Raw genomic sequence first — 15,730 nt, 5'->3', positions numbered from 1 at the left:
TGTCCTCAAGTCAAGGAAGGAAGGAAGGGAGGAAGGAAGGGAGGAAAGGAGGGAGGAAGGGAGGAAAGGAGGGAGGAAGAAGGAAGGAGGGAGGAAGGAAAGGAGGACAGAAGGAAGGAAAGGAGGGAGGGAGGAAGGAAAGGAGGAAGGGAGGGAGGGAGGGAGGGAGGAAGGAAGGGAGGAAGGAAGAAGGAAAGGAAGGGAGGAAGGAAGGGAGGAAGGAAGAGGGAAGGAAAGGAGGGAGGGAGGAAGGAAGGAAGGAAAGGAGGAAGGAAGGAAGGTAGGAGGTAGGAGGTAGGGAGGCAGGAGGGGAGGAAAGTCGGGAGGGAGGAAGGAAAGGAGGGAGGAAGGAAGGGAGGAAGAAGGAAGGAAAGGAAGGGAGGAAGAAGGAAGGAAAGGAGGGAGGAAGGAAGAAGGAAGGAAAGGAGGGAGGAAAGGAGGAAGGAAGGAAGGTAGGAGGTAGGCAGGGAGGGAAGGAGGGAGGGAGAAAGGAAAAGAGGAAGGATGGAAGGAGGGAAGGATGGAAAGGAAAGAAGGAAGGATTGAGGAAAGAAGGAAGGACAGAAAGAAGGAAGAAAGGGGGATGGAGGAAGGAAAGAAGGAAGGGAGGAACGAGAGAGGAAGGAAAGAAGGAACAGTCAAAACAGACGGGGTGAATTTGACCCGGGAGGACGACAGGAGGGTTAAAGAAGAGCTAAAGCAGTATCTGAGGTATTATCAGTGGTGTATTTCCACTGGGATCATGTGACCAGTGGAGGTTTGGGATCATGTGACCAGTGGAGGTTTGGGATCATGTGACCAGTGGAGGTTTTGGGATCATGTGACCAGTGGAGGTTTGGGATCATGTGACCAGTGGAGGTTTGGGGGAGGACTAGACTTTGCACCTTTGAGTTCAAACACACACAAACAGCTCAGCACCGACTTTCTGATGGAACCGACCATGTGGCTGAAAGTCTTCGTCACCTTTGTCTTCGGCGTCTCGAGCTGCCGGCCGGCGTCAGGTGAGGAAACCGAAGATAACCGAACTTATATTTCTCTCAGAGTTTAACGAAGGAGACGTAAACTGGTTTTTGGTTGTGTGTGTTTCTTCTTTTTGATACGACAGGACAGAAAAAGGTCAAATCTGAGCCGTAAATGATCAAATAAAGTATGATTTTAACCTTCCTGTCGTCCTCCCGGGTCAAATTGACCCCGTCTCTTTTGACTGTTCCTTCTTTCCTTCCTTCCTTCTTTCCTTCCTTCCTTCCTTCCTCATTCCTTCCTTCCTCCTGTCCTTCCTTCCTCCCTCTTTCTTTAATTTTTCCTTTGTTCTTCCCCTCCTTCCCTCTTTCTTTGCTCCCTCCTCCTTCCATACTTCTTTCCTCACTTCCTTCCTTCCTTCTCTCCTTACTTCCTTCCTCTTTTCCTCCCTCCTTACTCCTTTCCTTCCTTCCTTCTTCATTCCTTCTTCCTGTCCTTCCTTCCTCCTTTCCTTCCTCCCTTCCTTCTTTCCTCACTTCTTTCCCTCTTTCTTTGCTCCCTCCCTTCCTCCTCTCCTTACGTCCTTCCTCTTTTCCTCCTTCCTTACTCCTTTCCTTCCTTCCGTCTTCATTCCTTCCTTCTTTCCTCCCTTCCTTCCTCCTGTTCTTCCTTCCTCCTTTCCTTCCCTCCTCCTTTCCTTCCTCCTTTCCTTCTCTCCTTACTTCCTTCCTCTTTTCCTCCCTGCCTCCCTCTTTACTCCTTTCCTTCCTTTCCTTCCTTCCTTCCTCCTGTCCTTCCCCCCTTCCTTCCTCCTGTCCTTCCTTCCTTCCTTCCTTCCTTCCTCCCTTCCTCCTGTCCTCCCTTCCTCCATTCCTTCCTTCCTCATTCATTCCTTCCTTCTTTCCCCCCTTCCTTCATTCCTTCCTCCTTTCCTTCCCTCCTTCCTTCCTTCCTCCTTTCCTTCCTTCCTCCTGTCCTTCCTTCTTCCTCCCTTCTTTCCTTCCTTCCTCATTCCTTCCTTCCTTCCTCATGTCCTTCCTTCCTTCCTTGACCTGAGGACAACAGGGGGGTTAAAAGAATTTAATTAAACCCTCAGTCCAGATTTAGGTGAGGACAGTTTGGACCTAACAGACCAAATATTGACTCAGGATCAACAGCTAATGTCTAAATGTGAACATGCATAAATCACAGGAAGTAGTGACTTCTCTCCTCTGGTAGTCTTCCTGGATGCGGACCGGGCCCACGGCGTGCTGGTCCGGACTCGGCGGTACAACTCGGGCTGGTTTGAGGAGCTGCAGAGAGGAGATCTGAAGCGGGAGTGTCTGGAGGAGAAATGCAGCTACGAGGAGGCGCGGGAAGTGTTTGAACACACCGAGACAACGGTGAGAATCTGAGGAGGAATCAAACTGACCCCGTCTGTCTTCACTGTTCCTTCTTTCCTTCCTTCCTTCCTTCCGTCTGTCCTTCCTCCCTCCTTCTCTCTTTCTTTCCTTCCTCTCTCTTTCCTCCCTTCCTCCATCCCCCTTCCTTCTGTCCTTTCTTCCTCCCTCCTTCCCTCCTTCCTTCCTTCCTTTCTCCCTCCCTCACTCCTTCCTTCTTTAGTTCCCTCCTTCCTTCCTTCCTTTCCTTCCTCCCTTCCTTCTTTCCTCCCTCCTTCTCTCTTTCTTTCCTCCCTTTCTTCCTCCCTTCCTTCTTTCCTGTCCTTCTTTCCTCCTTTCCTCTTTTCCTTTCTTCCCTCCCTCCTACCTTCCTTCCTTCCTTCTTTTCCTCCTACCCTTCCTTCCCCCCTTTCCTTCCTTCCTCCTCTTTCACTTTTTCCTTCCCTACCCCCTTCCTTCTTTCCTCCCTCCCTCCTCCCTCCCTCCCTCCCTTCCTTCCTTGACTCGAGGACAACAGGAGGGTTAAACATCATTTTTATACTGTTGTTATCTTAAACTTTCATTTTTGTTTCTGTTTCCTCAGAACGAGTTTTGGAAGACGTACAACGGTAAGAAGCGTAGCGTCAGACCCAGAGTAGATCTACTAACCTCTGGATGTTTGACTCTGAGACTTTGATGACTTTAACTTCGTCCTCCTGCAGTTCCAGACAGCTGTAAGTCGAGTCCCTGTCTGAACGGTGGAAGCTGCGCCAGCCAAGCTTCGTCCTACACCTGCTACTGCCCGCCGCCGTTCAGCGGACTCAACTGTGAACTCGGTGAGAACTTTCCTTCCTCCATCCCTTTTTTCCTTCCTTCTGTCCTTCTTTCTTTCCCTCCTTCCTTCCTTTCCTTCCTCCCTTCCTTCTTTTCTCCCTCCTTCTCTCTTTCTTTCCTCCCCCTGCCTTCCTCCCTTCCTCTTTCCTCTGTCCTTCTTTCCTCCCTTCCTTCTTTTCTCCCTCCTTCTCTCTTTCTTTCCTTCCTCTCTCTTTCATCCTTTCCTTCTTTCCTTCCTCCATCCCTTTTTTCCTTCCTTCTGTCCTTCTTTCTTTCCCTCCTTCCTTCCTTTCCTTCCTCCCTTCCTTCTTTCCTCCCTCCTTCTCTCTTTCTTTCCTCCCCCCTGCCTTCCTCCCTTCCTCTTTCCTCTGTCCTTCTTTCCTCCCTTCCTTCTTTTCTCCCTCCTTCTCTCTTTCTTTCCTTTCTCTCTCTTTCATCCCTTCCTTCTTTCCTTCCTCCATCCCTTTTTTCCTTCCTTCTGTCCTTCTTTCTTTCCCTCCTTCCTTCCTTTCCTTCCTCCCTTCCTTCTTTCCTCCCTCCTTCTCTCTTTCTTTCCTTCCTCTCTCTTTCATCCTTTCCTTCTTTCCTTCCTCCATCCCTTTTTTCCTTCCTTCTGTCCTTCTTTCTTTCCCTCCTTCCTTCCTTTCCTTCCTCCCTTCCTTCTTTCCTCCTTCCTTCTCTCTTTCTTTCCTCCCCCCTGCCTTCCTCCCTTCCTCTTTCCTCTGTCCTTCTTTCCTCCCTTCCTTCTTTTCTCCCTCCTTCTCTCTTTCTTTCCTTCCTCTCTCTTTAATCCCTTCCTTCTTTCCTTCCTCCATCCCTTTTTTCCTTCCTTCTGTCCTTCTTTCCTTCCCTCCTTCCTTCCTTTCCTTCCTCCCTTCCTTCTTTCCTCCCTCCTTCTCTCTTTCATCTGTCCTTCTTCCCTTCCTTCCTTCTACTTTCCTTCTCTCCTCCGTCCTTCCTTCCTTCGTTCCTTTCCTTCCTTCCTCCCTCCCTCCTTCTCTCTTTCATTCCTCCCCTCTACCTTCCTTCTTTCCTTCCCTCCCTTTGTACCCTCCTCCCTCCTTTCCTTCCTTCCTTCCTCCCTCCTTTCCTTCCCTCGTCCTCCCTTCCTTCCTTGACTGGAGGCCAACAGGAGGGTATAAACTATGGTTGATGTAGAGTTATCTCTTTCAGAGGAGCACAGCTTCCCGACGATCTGCCTGCTGGAAAACGGAGGCTGCGAACATTTCTGCAACGAAGACGACGAAGGACAAAGACACAGCTGCTCGTGTGCAGACGGATACTTCCTGGACGCAGACGGGTTTAGCTGCGTGGCTAAAGGTGGGAGAGGATGTGGGAACATGACGGGGAGGGGGGGGGGGGGGGGGGGGGGTTAGAAATGACAAAAACAAAAATAATCAGTATTAGTGAGAAGCAACAATATAACCACATTTAGAGCCATAAATACATTAACCCTCCTGTTGTCCTCGAGTCAAGGAAGGAAGAGAGGAAGAAGGAAGGAAGGGAATAAGGAATGAAGGATGGAGGGGAGGAAGAAGGAAGGAAAGGAGGAAGGAAGGGAGGAAGAAGGAAGGAAAGGAGGAAGAAGGGAGGGAAGGAGGGAGGGAGGAAGGAAGGATGGAAGGGAGGAAGAAGGAAGAAAAGGAGGCAGGAAGGAAGGAAAGGAAGAAAGGAAGGGAGGACGGAGGAAAGAAGGAAGGAAAGGAGGAAGGATGGAAGGGAGGAAGAAGGAAGGACGAAGGAAAGAAGGAAGAAAGGAAGTTAGGAGGGAGGGAGGAAAGAGAGAGGAAGGAACGAAAGAGAGAAGGAGGGAGGAAGGAAGGAATGAAGGACGGAGGAAAGAAGGAAGAAAGGAAGGTAGGAGGGAGGGAGGGAGGAAGAAGGAAAGAAAGCAGGAAAGAAGGGAGGAAGAAGGAAGGAAAGCAGGGAGGAAGGAAGGAAAGGAAGGACGGAGGAAAGAAGGAAGGAAGGAAGGTAGGTAGGAGGGAGGGAGGAAACAAGGAAGGAAAGAGGGAAGGAAGGACAGACGGAAGGAAAGAAGGAACAGTCAAAACAGACGGGGTCGGGAGGACGACACGAAGGTTAATAAACTCGAGATTCACGTGAAAGCTTTTGTTTATCTGCTGTTTCAGAGTCGATAGCGTGCGGCATGGTCCCCGTCCTGCAGGGAGAAGATAAAGCCAAGCAGCTCGACCCTCGAGCTCGAATAGTCGGCGGTACAGAGTGTCCCAAAGGTGAATGCCCCTGGCAGGTAAAGTTAAAGGGAGAGTTCACCTGTTTACTGTAGAGCCTCTGATTCATTATTAACTGACAGCACAGAGGACGGACTCTACCCTCTGAAACTCTGCCAAGAACTGGATCCTGGTCCAGGGTCTGCCAGGAGAGGCATGTGTTAACCCTCCTGTTGTCCTCGAGTCAAGGAAGGAAGGGAGGGAGAAAGGAAGGATGGATGGAAGGGAGGGAGGGAGGGAGGAAGAAGGAAGGGAAGGAGGGAAGACGGAAGGAAGGAAGGAGGTAAGGAATGAAGGAAGGAAACGAGGGAGGAACAAGGAAGGAAAGGAGGGAGGGAGGGAGGGAGGAAGGAAAGAAGGGAGGAGGGAAGGAAGAAGGAAGGAAAGGAGGGAAGACGGAAGGAGGGGAGGAAGGAGGTAAGGAAGGAAGGAAGGAAGGAAAAGAGGGAGGAAGGAAAGGAAGGAAGGAAGGATGGAGGAAAGAAGGAAGGAAGGAAGATAGGAGGGAGGGAGGGTGGGAGGGAGGAAGGAAGGAAGGTAGGAGGGAGGGAGGAAGGAAAGAAGGAAGGGAGAAAAGAGAGAGGAAGGAAAGAAAGAGAGAAGGAAGGGAGGAAAGAAGGAACAGTCAAAACAGATGGGGAGGACGACAGGAAGGTTCCTATAATAATAAAATGTTTCTGCCTGTTCTTTCCAGGTTCTGCTGGTGTATAAAGGGAAAGGTTTCTGTGGAGGAATGATCTATAAACCCACCTGGATCCTCACAGCGTCTCACTGCCTCGAGGACACAGACCCTCAGTTTCTAAAAGTGGTGGCAGGTACGAATCCTTCAGGAACAGATTATACTGCACAACTTATTAATAATAATAATAATAATAATAATAATAATAATAATAATAATAATAAGGCACCATATTTACCTCAGTTCCAGTAGTTTAACCTTCGTGTCGTCCTCCCGGGTCAAATTGACCGCGTCTGTTTTGACTCTTCCTTTTTTCCTCCCTTCGTCTCTCTTTCTTTCCTTCCTCTCTCTTTCCTTTCTTCCTTCCTTCTGTCCTTCCTTCCTTCCTTCCTTCCTCCCTCCTTTCCTTCCTTCCTTCCTTCCTTCTTACCTCCCTCCCTCCTTCTCTCTTTCTTTCCTCCACATTACCTTCCTCTTTTCCTTTCTCCCTCCCTCCCCCTTCCTTCCTTCCTCCCTTCCTTCCTCCCTCCTTTCCTTCCTTCCTTCCCTCCTTTCCTTCTTCCTTCCTCCCTTCCTTCCTTCCTCCTTTCCTTCCCCCTTTCCTTCCCTTCCTCCCTTGACTCGAGGACAACAGAGTCAAGGATTTTCATTTACGATGGCCCTAATACCTCCGTAAATGATAAAGTGGGTAAAAGGTTAATAATAGAACAGCTAGAACAGTCTGGTAAGTTCATAAAATGACATTATTTTACTGAAATCAGCCTTTAAAACCAGGAAAGGAAACACTTAAGCTGTATCGCGACGTTACGATATCCGCTCTCATATCACGATATCGATATAATACCGATATATTTCCCGCCAGGTGAGCACAACACGGAGGTGGACGAGGGCACGGAGCAGTACCTGCAGGTGGAGCAGATCATCATGCACCAGGACTACGTGAAGACCACCGCCGACAACGACATCGCCCTGCTGCGGTTGGCGTCGCCCATCGTCTACACGCCGTACGCCGTCCCCGCCTGCCTGCCGACCCGGCCGCTGGCGGAGCACCACCTGTGGGCGGTCAGCTTGCACACGGTGAGCGGCTGGGGGAGGCGCGGCGAGAACGGACCCACCTCACACGTGCTGCGGCGGCTGAAGGTTCCTCGGATCCGGACGCAGCAGTGCGTGGAGGACAGCGGCGTGGTGATCACCCACAACATGTTCTGCGCCGGCTACATCGAAGGCCGGCAGGACTCGTGTAAAGGCGACAGCGGCGGACCGTTGGTGACGAAGTACAAGGAGACGTCGTTCCTGTTGGGGATCGTCAGCTGGGGGAAAGGTTGCGCCCGGCCGGGGAACTACGGCATCTACACCCGAGTATCCAACTACCTGGAGTGGATCCACAACCGGACGGCGACGCCAGAACAGCCGACGAACAGCACCGACGCGTTACTGCACAACCTGACCACCTGAGGGCAGCACCTGTCCGATGTTTAACCTCCTGTTGTTTGTTCTGCTTCTTTAACTTCTCCTAGATATTAAGGATTAGTAGAACCTGATAAATACAAAAACTAAATATCGTCTTTGAACATTAAATAAATAAAGTCTTCATATGGAGACACTGGCTTTATTTTACTGTGTATAAAACTAATTATGTCCTTACATTTAAACCTTCACTTTGCATGAATCAGTGTTGTAGCTTGTTGTTAAAATGAGTCATATTCGGACAACATATCAAACTACAAACGTTATGAAGCATTAATAAACAAGTCTCAACCATAATGTGATGAGGTTCTGACTGGAGATCAGCTGTTGATTGACTTTTTGCTCTGATTTTTACACTGTAATGTGCTTTTGCGACCACTAGGTGGCACAAAAAAGCAAATATACGAATGAGGACAACAGGTCAAAGTTCAGCAGTATAACAGTAACAGTCGCTTTGCTTTATGGGAAATAAATTTATATGTAAATCTAAGAAATGCTTCAACTACTAAACGCTACTAAATGTGCATATTTTGGTCCGTGTCTTTACTTTTAACGATCAACACGTTAAACCCTGAATGACACGATCGTCGGGTTCTGACGTTAAATCTTCGACACCGATTCAACGATGAAGGAAGTTTATAAGATGTTCAGTCTGTGGAATGTGAAACGTGCTGCTTTGTTCTTTGTGTTCGTAAAGTCAATATTTTTTCTGACATTTTATCGACCAAATGATTCACAGATAAAGTTTCCAGCAGATTAAATGCAACTGTGTAAATTCCCTGTTTGTGTGTGTGTGTGTGTGTTACTGTTTCTGTGTATGTGTGTGTGTATGTTGTGTTACTGTGTGTGTGTATGTGTGTGTGTGTGTGTGTGTGTGTGTGTTACTATGTATGTGTGTGTGTGTTACTGTTTCTGTGTATGTGTGTATGTTGTGTTACTGTGTGTTTGTATATGTGTGTGTGTGTGTGTGTGTGTGTCTGTGTGTGTTACTATGTATGTGTGTGTGTGTTACTGTGTGTTTGTGTGTGTTACTGTTTCTGTGTATGTGTGTGTGTGTTACTGTATGTGTGTGTGTTACTGTGTGTGTGTGTGTGTGTGTGTGTGTGTGTGTGTGTGTGTGTGTGTGTGTGTGTGTGTGTGTTGTATGATTCCTACAGTCCATATTGACTCTTTGAGGGTTTATATTTAATATTAATAAACAGAAACTTAAACTATAAAACCAGATGAAGGATCTGACAGCAGAGGAATGTTTGACGTCTTCTCGTTTGTTTACTGACCTGATTGAATGTGGAGGTCAGAGGTCAGAGGTCAGAGTGGGCGTGGCCTCTCCTCTCCTCTCCGACCGACGCTGCAGGTTCAGGTCACTTTGACTCGTTAGCCGGTTGACATGCTGCTGACGAGCTGCTGGATCCTGATCTCTGCCGTCGCTGCTGCAGCAGGTCAGTTTATTCTCATCACTCATTAAAGCTGTAAGTTCGTCAGATGTCAGTTAAACAATAAACAGGAAATATAAGTTATGGATGTTTCCTAATTACAGCAGCTCATTTTAACTCTTTACTTACTGTTCATTTAAACTTCTCATTGATTGATAATGTTTTTACTCTTTTACTGTGTGTGTGTGTGTGAGAGAGTGTGTGTGTGTGTGTGTGTGTGAGAGTGTGTGTGTGAGAGAGAGTGTGTGTTACTGTGTGTGTGTGTGTGAGTGTGTTACTGTGTGTGTGTTACTGTGTGTTACTGTGTGTGTGAGTGAGAGAGAGAGAGCGTGTGTGTGTGTGTATGTGTGTGAGAGTGTGTGTGTGTGTTAGTGTGTGTGTGTGAGTGAGAGAGAGAGAGTGTGTGTGTGTTACTGTGTGTTACTGAGTGTGTGTGTGTGTGTTACTGTGTGTGTGTGTGTGTGTGTGTGTGTAGGTGTGTGTGTGTTAATGTGTGTGTGTGTGTGTGTTACTGTGTGTGTGTGTGTGTTACTGTGTGTGTGTGTGTGTGTAGGTGTGTGTGTGTTACTGTGTGTGTGTGTGTGTGTGTGTGTGTTACTGTGTGTGTGTGTGTGTGTGTGTGTAGGTGTGTGTGTGTTACTGTGTGTGTGTGTGTGTGTTACTGTGTGTGTGTGTTACTGTGTGTTACTGTGTGTTACTGTGTGTGTGTGTTACTGTGTGTGTGTGTGTGTGTGTGTAATGTCAGACTTCATAACTGATGCAGGGGACACTTTAAACCTTTTCACTGTTTCAGTTTTAACACATTTTCGATCTGCTGTCACATATAAAGATTTTAAAAGTAAAGAGTCAGAAAATAAAACCATACCTCTGATGAAGTGTTATTCATCAGCTCTGTGTGAACACATGATGATGATGATGATGATGATGATGATGATATATTCTGCTGGTTCAGTGTTTGTGGAGAAGCGCGACGCCAACGCTGTGCTGCAGAGATGGAGGCGAGCCAACAGCGGCTTCCTGGAGGAGCTGAAACAAGGAAACCTGGAGAGAGAATGCATCGAAGAGATCTGCAACTACGAGGAGGCTCGAGAAGTGTTCGAGGACGACGCCAAGACGGTCAGTTGGGTCAGGGGTCAGGGGTCAGGTTCATAGCTCTACAATGCTAAATATAAATCTTTTTGTCACATTTTCTTCTCGATGACAAACTGAACAAATTCCTAAACATCCGACTGTTTCTTTAACCGTCCTGTCGTCCTCCCGGGTCAAATTGACCCCATCTCTTTTCACTGTTCCTTCCTTCCTTCCTTCCTTCCTTCCTTCCTTCCTTCCTTCCTTCCTTCCTCCCTCTTTCTTTGCTCCCTCCTCCTTCCATACTTCTTTCCTCACTTCCTTCCATCCTTCCTTCTTCCCTCCTTACTCCGTTCCTTCCTTCTTCCCTCCCTCCTTCCTTCCTTCCTTCCTTCTTTCCTTCCTCCCTTCCTCCTTCCTTCCTTCTTCCCTCCCTCCTTTCCTTCCTTCCCTCCTTCCTTCCTTCCATCCTCCTTTCATCCCTCCCTCCCTCCTTACTCCTTCCCTTCCTTCCTTCCTTCCTTCTTTCTTCCCTTCCTTCTCCCTTCCTCCTGTCCTTCCTTGACCTGAGGACAACAGGAGGGTTAAAGTTATTTAGTAATAAATGTACAAACAGTTATTATTAATGATGAAACTGTTATTTACATTTGTTCTTTGTGACTTCAGAGGCAGTTCTGGCTGAAGTATGAACGTGAGTTAAATCTATATCTGTTATTTTATATTAAAAACGTTGTCATTAGTTTATTGATTTTTCAGTATCTCCACTTCGGATCAAACTGATTGATCTGTTGATTGATCCTCATTCTTCTACTGCAGTACAGTTAGAGGTACTTGTACTTTACTGTAGTACAGTTTGAGGTACTTGTACTTTACTGTAGTACAGTTTGAGGTACTTGTACTTTACTGTAGTACAGTTAGAGGTACTTGTACTTTACTGTAGTACTGTTAGAGGTACTAGTACTTTACTGTAGTACAGTTTGAGGTACTTGTACTTTACTGCAGTACAGTTTGAGGTACTTGTACTTTACTGTAGTACAGTTTGAGGTACTTGTACTTTACTGTAGTACAGTTAGAGGTACTTCTACTTTACTGCAGTACAGTTTGAGGTACTTGTACTTTACTGTAGTACTGTTAGAGGTACTAGTACTTTACTGTAGTACAGTTTGAGGTACTTGTACTTTACTGTAGTACTGTTAGAGGTACTAGTACTTTACTGTAGTACAGTTTGAGGTACTTGTACTTTACTGCAGTACAGTTTGAGGTACTTGTACTTTACTGTAGTACAATTTGAGGTACTTGTACTTTACTGTAGTACAGTTTGAGGTACTTGTACTTTACTGTAGTACAGTTAGAGGTACTTCTACTTTACTGCAGTACAGTTTGAGGTACTTGTACTTTACTGTAGTACTGTTAGAGGTACTAGTACTTTACTGTAGTACAGTTTGAGGTACTTGTACTTTACTGTAGTACTGTTAGAGGTACTAGTACTTTACTGTAGTACAGTTTGAGGTACTTGTACTTTACTGCAGTACAGTTTGAGGTACTTGTACTTTACTGTAGTACAGTTAGAGGTACTTGTACTTTACTGTAGTACTGTTAGAGGTACTAGTACTTTACTCTAGTACTGTTAGAGGTACTAGTACTTTACTGTAGTACAGTTTGAGGTACTTGTACTTTACTGTAGTACTGTTAGAGGTACTAGTACTTTACTGTAGTACAGTTTGAGGTACTTGTACTTTACTGTAGTACAGTTTGAGGTACTTGTACTTTACTGTAGTACAGTTTGAGGTACTTGTACTTTACTGTAGTACAGTTTGAGGTACTTGTACTTTACTGTAGTACAGTTTGAGGTACTTGTACTTTACTGTAGTACAGTTTGAGGTACTTGTACTTTACTGTAGTACAGTTTGAGGTACTTGTACTTTACTGTAGTACAGTTTGAGGTACTTGTACTTTACTGCAGTACAGTTAGAGGTACTTGTACTTTACTGTAGTACAGTTTGAGGTACTAGTACTTTACTGTAGTACAGTTTGAGGTACTTGTACTTTACTGTAGTACAGTTTGAGGTACTTGTACTTTACTGTAGTACAGTTTGAGGTACTTGTACTTTACTGTAGTACAGTTTGAGGTACTTGTACTTTACTGTAGTACAGTTTGAGGTACTTGTACTTTACTGTAGTACAATTTGAGGTACTTGTACTTTACTGTAGTACAGTTTGAGGTACTTGTACTTTACTGTAGTACTGTTAGAGGTACTTCTACTTTACTGCAGTACAGTTTGAGGTACTTGTACTTTACTGTAGTACTGTTAGAGGTACTAGTACTTTACTGTAGTACAGTTTGAGGTACTTGTACTTTACTGTAGTACTGTTAGAGGTACTAGTACTTTACTGTAGTACAGTTTGAGGTACTTGTACTTTACTGTAGTACAGTTTGAGGTACTTGTACTTTACTGTAGTACAGTTTGAGGTACTTGTACTTTACTGTAGTACAGTTTGAGGTACTTGTACTTTACTGTAGTACAGTTTGAGGTACTTGTACTTTACTGTAGTACAGTTTGAGGTACTTGTACTTTACTGTAGTACAGTTTGAGGTACTTGTACTTTACTGTAGTACAGTTTGAGGTACTTGTACTTTACTGTAGTACAGTTTGAGGTACTTGTACTTTACTGCAGTACAGTTAGAGGTACTTGTACTTTACTGTAGTACAGTTTGAGGTACTAGTACTTTACTGTAGTACAGTTTGAGGTACTTGTACTTTACTGTAGTACAGTTTGAGGTACTAGTACTTTACTGTAGTACAGTTAGAGGTACTTGTACTTTACTGTAGTATTTCCATGTGATGCTACTTTCTACTCCACTACATTTATTTAACAGCTTTAATTACTTTTCAGATGCAGATTTGACACAATAGAAAATATAACAAGCTTTATAAATACAACACATTGTGTACTTTTACTGCAGTAGATGATGCAAGTACTTTTCCTCCAGACTCACTCTGAGTATCATTGTCAGGTCGTGACCCCTGCCTGGTGAACCCGTGTCTCAACAACGGGACGTGTATCTATGTTGGGAACTCGTACGACTGTCAGTGTGCTGAAGGATACGAAGGACGATACTGTCAGACGGGTAAAAAATGTTTAAAATTGGATTTATTCACATGAAGAAGAGACTGTTCATATATTGTTTTGTAATAATTGATGTTCATCTCCTCAGTGTTTGAAGACTCTTTGAAGTGTCTCTTCCAGAACGGACAGTGTCAGCATTTCTGTGACGGTTCTGGAGAAAGACGTAAATGTTCCTGCGCTGACGGATACGTGCTGGGAGAGAACGGACGAGACTGCGTCGCTCAAGGTGTGAAAACGAGCCGCCTGCAAACACGTCAGCTCCAAATGTTAACACAACTTCTTCATGTGTGTGTTTACTTGTGTGTGTTTGTGTGTATCAGAGGAGTTTCCGTGTGGTCAGCTTCAGCCGCAGGATTCAGGCGTCAATCAGACTGTTGTGAGTCAAACCAGGCTGGTGGGAGCCAATCACTGTCGCCGAGGAGACTGTCCCTGGCAGGTAAACTCATCCAAGACCAGGCCCTTTTTGTCTTTCTTATGTACTTGTACACACATTACAGTGTATATGTCTATGTAGCTGAATTAAACCTTTGGGGGTAAATTGAGCGACTGACTCAACTTGTCCTCACAGTAGCTCAGATCAGCGTAGGGGAGAACGGGGTTGGTAGTCACACTTTTTACTTTCCTTTGAATTCCTCATAAACTGCATACTGAATAGATTCAACTTTAATGTGTAATTGAAGCCTAAAGTGTCAGGTAGGAATAGAGAAGTTTTACTCTCCTTCAGCTGATTCTGTTCTAAAGGTATGAACCGTCTAATATGTGACATCGTCCCCATCGTGGGGTTGGTAGTAAGACACCATGGAGGTTGGTAGTAAGACACCATGGAGGTTGGTAGTAAGACACCATGGAGGTTGGTAGTAAGACACCATGGAGGTTGGTGGTAAGACACTATGACACTATTTTAGAGTTTATAATCTCTGACGATTAAAGTGACAGTGAACGCATCGCTCTCTTCCTCAGGTCCTGATTCAGTTAAACGAGAAGAGTCACTGTGGAGGAGCTCTGATTGGTCCAGAGTGGGTCATCACTGCTGCCCACTGTATCCATGGCAACGACCCCCAAAACCTCACAGTGGTGGCAGGTAACCTCCTTCTATCCTTCCTAACCTCCTTCTATTCTTCCTTACCTCCTTCTATCCTTCCTTACCTCCTTCTATCCTTCCTAAACTCCTTCTATCGTCCCTAACCTCCTTCTTGCCTTCCTAACCTCCTTTTTATCCTTCCTTACCTCCTTCTCTCCTCCCTTACCTCTTTCTATCCTTCCTTATCTCCTTCCTAACCTCCTTCTAACCTTCCTAACCTCCTTTTCATCCTTCCTAACCTCCTTCTACCCTTCCTAACCTTCTTCTGTCCTTCCTTATCTCCTTCCTAGCCTCCTTTCTATCCTTCCTAACCTCCTTCTACCCTTCCTAACCTCCTTCTATCCTTCCTTATCTCCTTCTTAGCCTCCTTTTTATCCTTCCTAACCTCCTTCTACCCTTCCTAACCTCCTTCTCTCAGAGCCTCTGATTGGTTGTCTTTCTGCCTCCAGGAGAACACAACCTGGACGTTGACGACGGCACCGAGCAGAGGATCCCCGTTTCCATGGCAATCGCCCACGAAGGTTACGTCCCGGCGACGGGCGACAGCGACATCGCCCTGTTGAAGCTGAGCCGGCCCGTCACACTGAGCCGCTTCGCTCTCCCCGTCTGCCTCCCAACCAAACAGCTCGCCGAGCAGGAGCTGCTATTGGTCCGCTACCACGCCGTCTCCGGCTGGGGCGCCAGGATCACCGGGGGCAACCGACCCGGCGACGCGCCCGTCCCCAACACCGACCCCGTCCTCCGCAGGATGTCCATCCCCATCCTCCAGAACTCCCAGTGCTCCCAGAAAGCCCAGTTCAACTTCACCGCCAACATGCTGTGTGCCGGCTACCTGGCCGGCTCGCAGGACAGTTGCCGTGGAGACGACGGCAGTCCGCTGGTCACGCTGTACGGATCCACTCACTTCCTGACGGGCGTGGTCGGCTGGGGGCGGGGCTGTGCGCACCCGGGGTATTATGGGGTGTACGCCAACATGGCCGGCTTCGTGGATTGGGTGGAGGCCACGATGAAAGACCCGCCCACTGTGACGACAGCCAATGAGAAAGCAGCTGCTGACATGCTGCAACAGAAACTAGTTTAATAGATTTTTTAACAGTGATTTAACGCAGAGATTTAGTTTAATTCTTTATTTTATCCTTAAAACATGATGTTAAATGATTTGATGTTCCACTTTTTCAGGTTTACATTCGTCTCGTTGGTTCTCTTTTCTGTATCTTCATGTAAAAGATTAAAAAAATAAGTAACTGATTGAGGATCTGATGGTTTTTTGTGATCGGTGAGTTAAATTTTCACAATTTACACCAAAATAAAAGCTTTAATCTTTGAATCAGCATTAAAAGTCGCACCAACAAACTTTCAACAACAGTGTGTCTCTTTAATCTGAATTCATGTGCTCGATTTCTCATTTTTAAAATCAGACATAGAAATAAATGCTGTAGATGCTTAAATTAAATCCCCAAAAGAATCTGGAGTTGTTATTTACAGTTTCT

At 46.1% G+C, this 15,730-nt stretch overlaps 2 protein-coding genes and 1 long non-coding RNA gene across 6 annotated transcripts; 2 read left to right on the top strand and 1 right to left on the bottom strand.

Annotated features, from left to right (window-relative positions):
- Positions 1–372: 372 nt before the first annotated feature.
- f7 (coagulation factor VII) lies at positions 373–7,675 on the top strand. Of its 2 annotated transcripts, XM_062414839.1 has the most exons (9): positions 373–807; positions 859–1,001; positions 2,179–2,342; positions 2,923–2,947; positions 3,041–3,154; positions 4,326–4,472; positions 5,285–5,403; positions 6,078–6,198; positions 6,925–7,675. In XM_062414839.1, exons 2-9 carry the CDS (start codon positions 929–931, stop codon positions 7,515–7,517), a joined length of 1,356 nt encoding a protein of 451 aa, XP_062270823.1. In that variant the 5' UTR covers positions 373–807; positions 859–928; the 3' UTR covers positions 7,518–7,675. The 2 variants fall into 2 exon arrangements, with proteins under 2 accessions (XP_062270823.1, XP_062270822.1); XM_062414838.1 differs by having other exon boundaries at positions 373–1,001.
- LOC133976606 (uncharacterized) lies at positions 7,497–14,604 on the bottom strand. Of its 2 annotated transcripts, none has more exons than XR_009924849.1 (3): positions 14,553–14,604; positions 14,246–14,377; positions 7,497–7,572 (listed from the first exon to the last, which is right to left on the bottom strand). It is a non-coding gene; the product is annotated as an uncharacterized LOC133976606 (long non-coding RNA). The 2 variants fall into 2 exon arrangements; XR_009924850.1 differs by having other exon boundaries at positions 14,573–14,599.
- f7i (coagulation factor VIIi) lies at positions 8,828–15,488 on the top strand. Of its 2 annotated transcripts, XM_062414836.1 has the most exons (8): positions 8,828–8,968; positions 9,915–10,078; positions 10,697–10,721; positions 13,047–13,160; positions 13,248–13,385; positions 13,480–13,595; positions 14,120–14,240; positions 14,690–15,488. In XM_062414836.1, exons 1-8 carry the CDS (start codon positions 8,917–8,919, stop codon positions 15,319–15,321), a joined length of 1,362 nt encoding a protein of 453 aa, XP_062270820.1. In that variant the 5' UTR covers positions 8,828–8,916; the 3' UTR covers positions 15,322–15,488. The 2 variants fall into 2 exon arrangements, with proteins under 2 accessions (XP_062270820.1, XP_062270819.1); XM_062414835.1 differs by lacking the exon at positions 8,828–8,968 and having other exon boundaries at positions 9,851–10,078.
- The last annotated feature ends 242 nt before the right edge of the window (positions 15,489–15,730 follow it).

Source organism: Scomber scombrus, chromosome 24, assembly GCF_963691925.1.
Source record: "Scomber scombrus chromosome 24, fScoSco1.1, whole genome shotgun sequence".
Lineage (NCBI taxonomy): Eukaryota > Metazoa > Chordata > Actinopteri > Scombriformes > Scombridae > Scomber > Scomber scombrus.
This window is presented reverse-complemented; position numbering and strand designations above follow the sequence as displayed.

What these genes read in the sequence shown, in the direction of transcription:
- f7 (XM_062414839.1), top strand. Translation starts at nt 929, where the DNA reads ATGGAACCGACCATGTGGCTGAAAGTCTTCGTCACCTTTGTCTTCGGC. An exon ending in CGGACTCAACTGTGAACTCG is followed by an intron (nt 3,155 to 4,325) that starts GTGAGAACTTTC and finishes TATCTCTTTCAG; the next exon opens with AGGAGCACAGCTTCCCGACG. An exon ending in GTTTAGCTGCGTGGCTAAAG is followed by an intron (nt 4,473 to 5,284) that starts GTGGGAGAGGAT and finishes CTGCTGTTTCAG; the next exon opens with AGTCGATAGCGTGCGGCATG.
- f7i (XM_062414836.1), top strand. Translation starts at nt 8,917, where the DNA reads ATGCTGCTGACGAGCTGCTGGATCCTGATCTCTGCCGTCGCTGCTGCA. An exon ending in TCGAGGACGACGCCAAGACG is followed by an intron (nt 10,079 to 10,696) that starts GTCAGTTGGGTC and finishes TTGTGACTTCAG; the next exon opens with AGGCAGTTCTGGCTGAAGTA. An exon ending in AAACCTCACAGTGGTGGCAG is followed by an intron (nt 14,241 to 14,689) that starts GTAACCTCCTTC and finishes TTCTGCCTCCAG; the next exon opens with GAGAACACAACCTGGACGTT.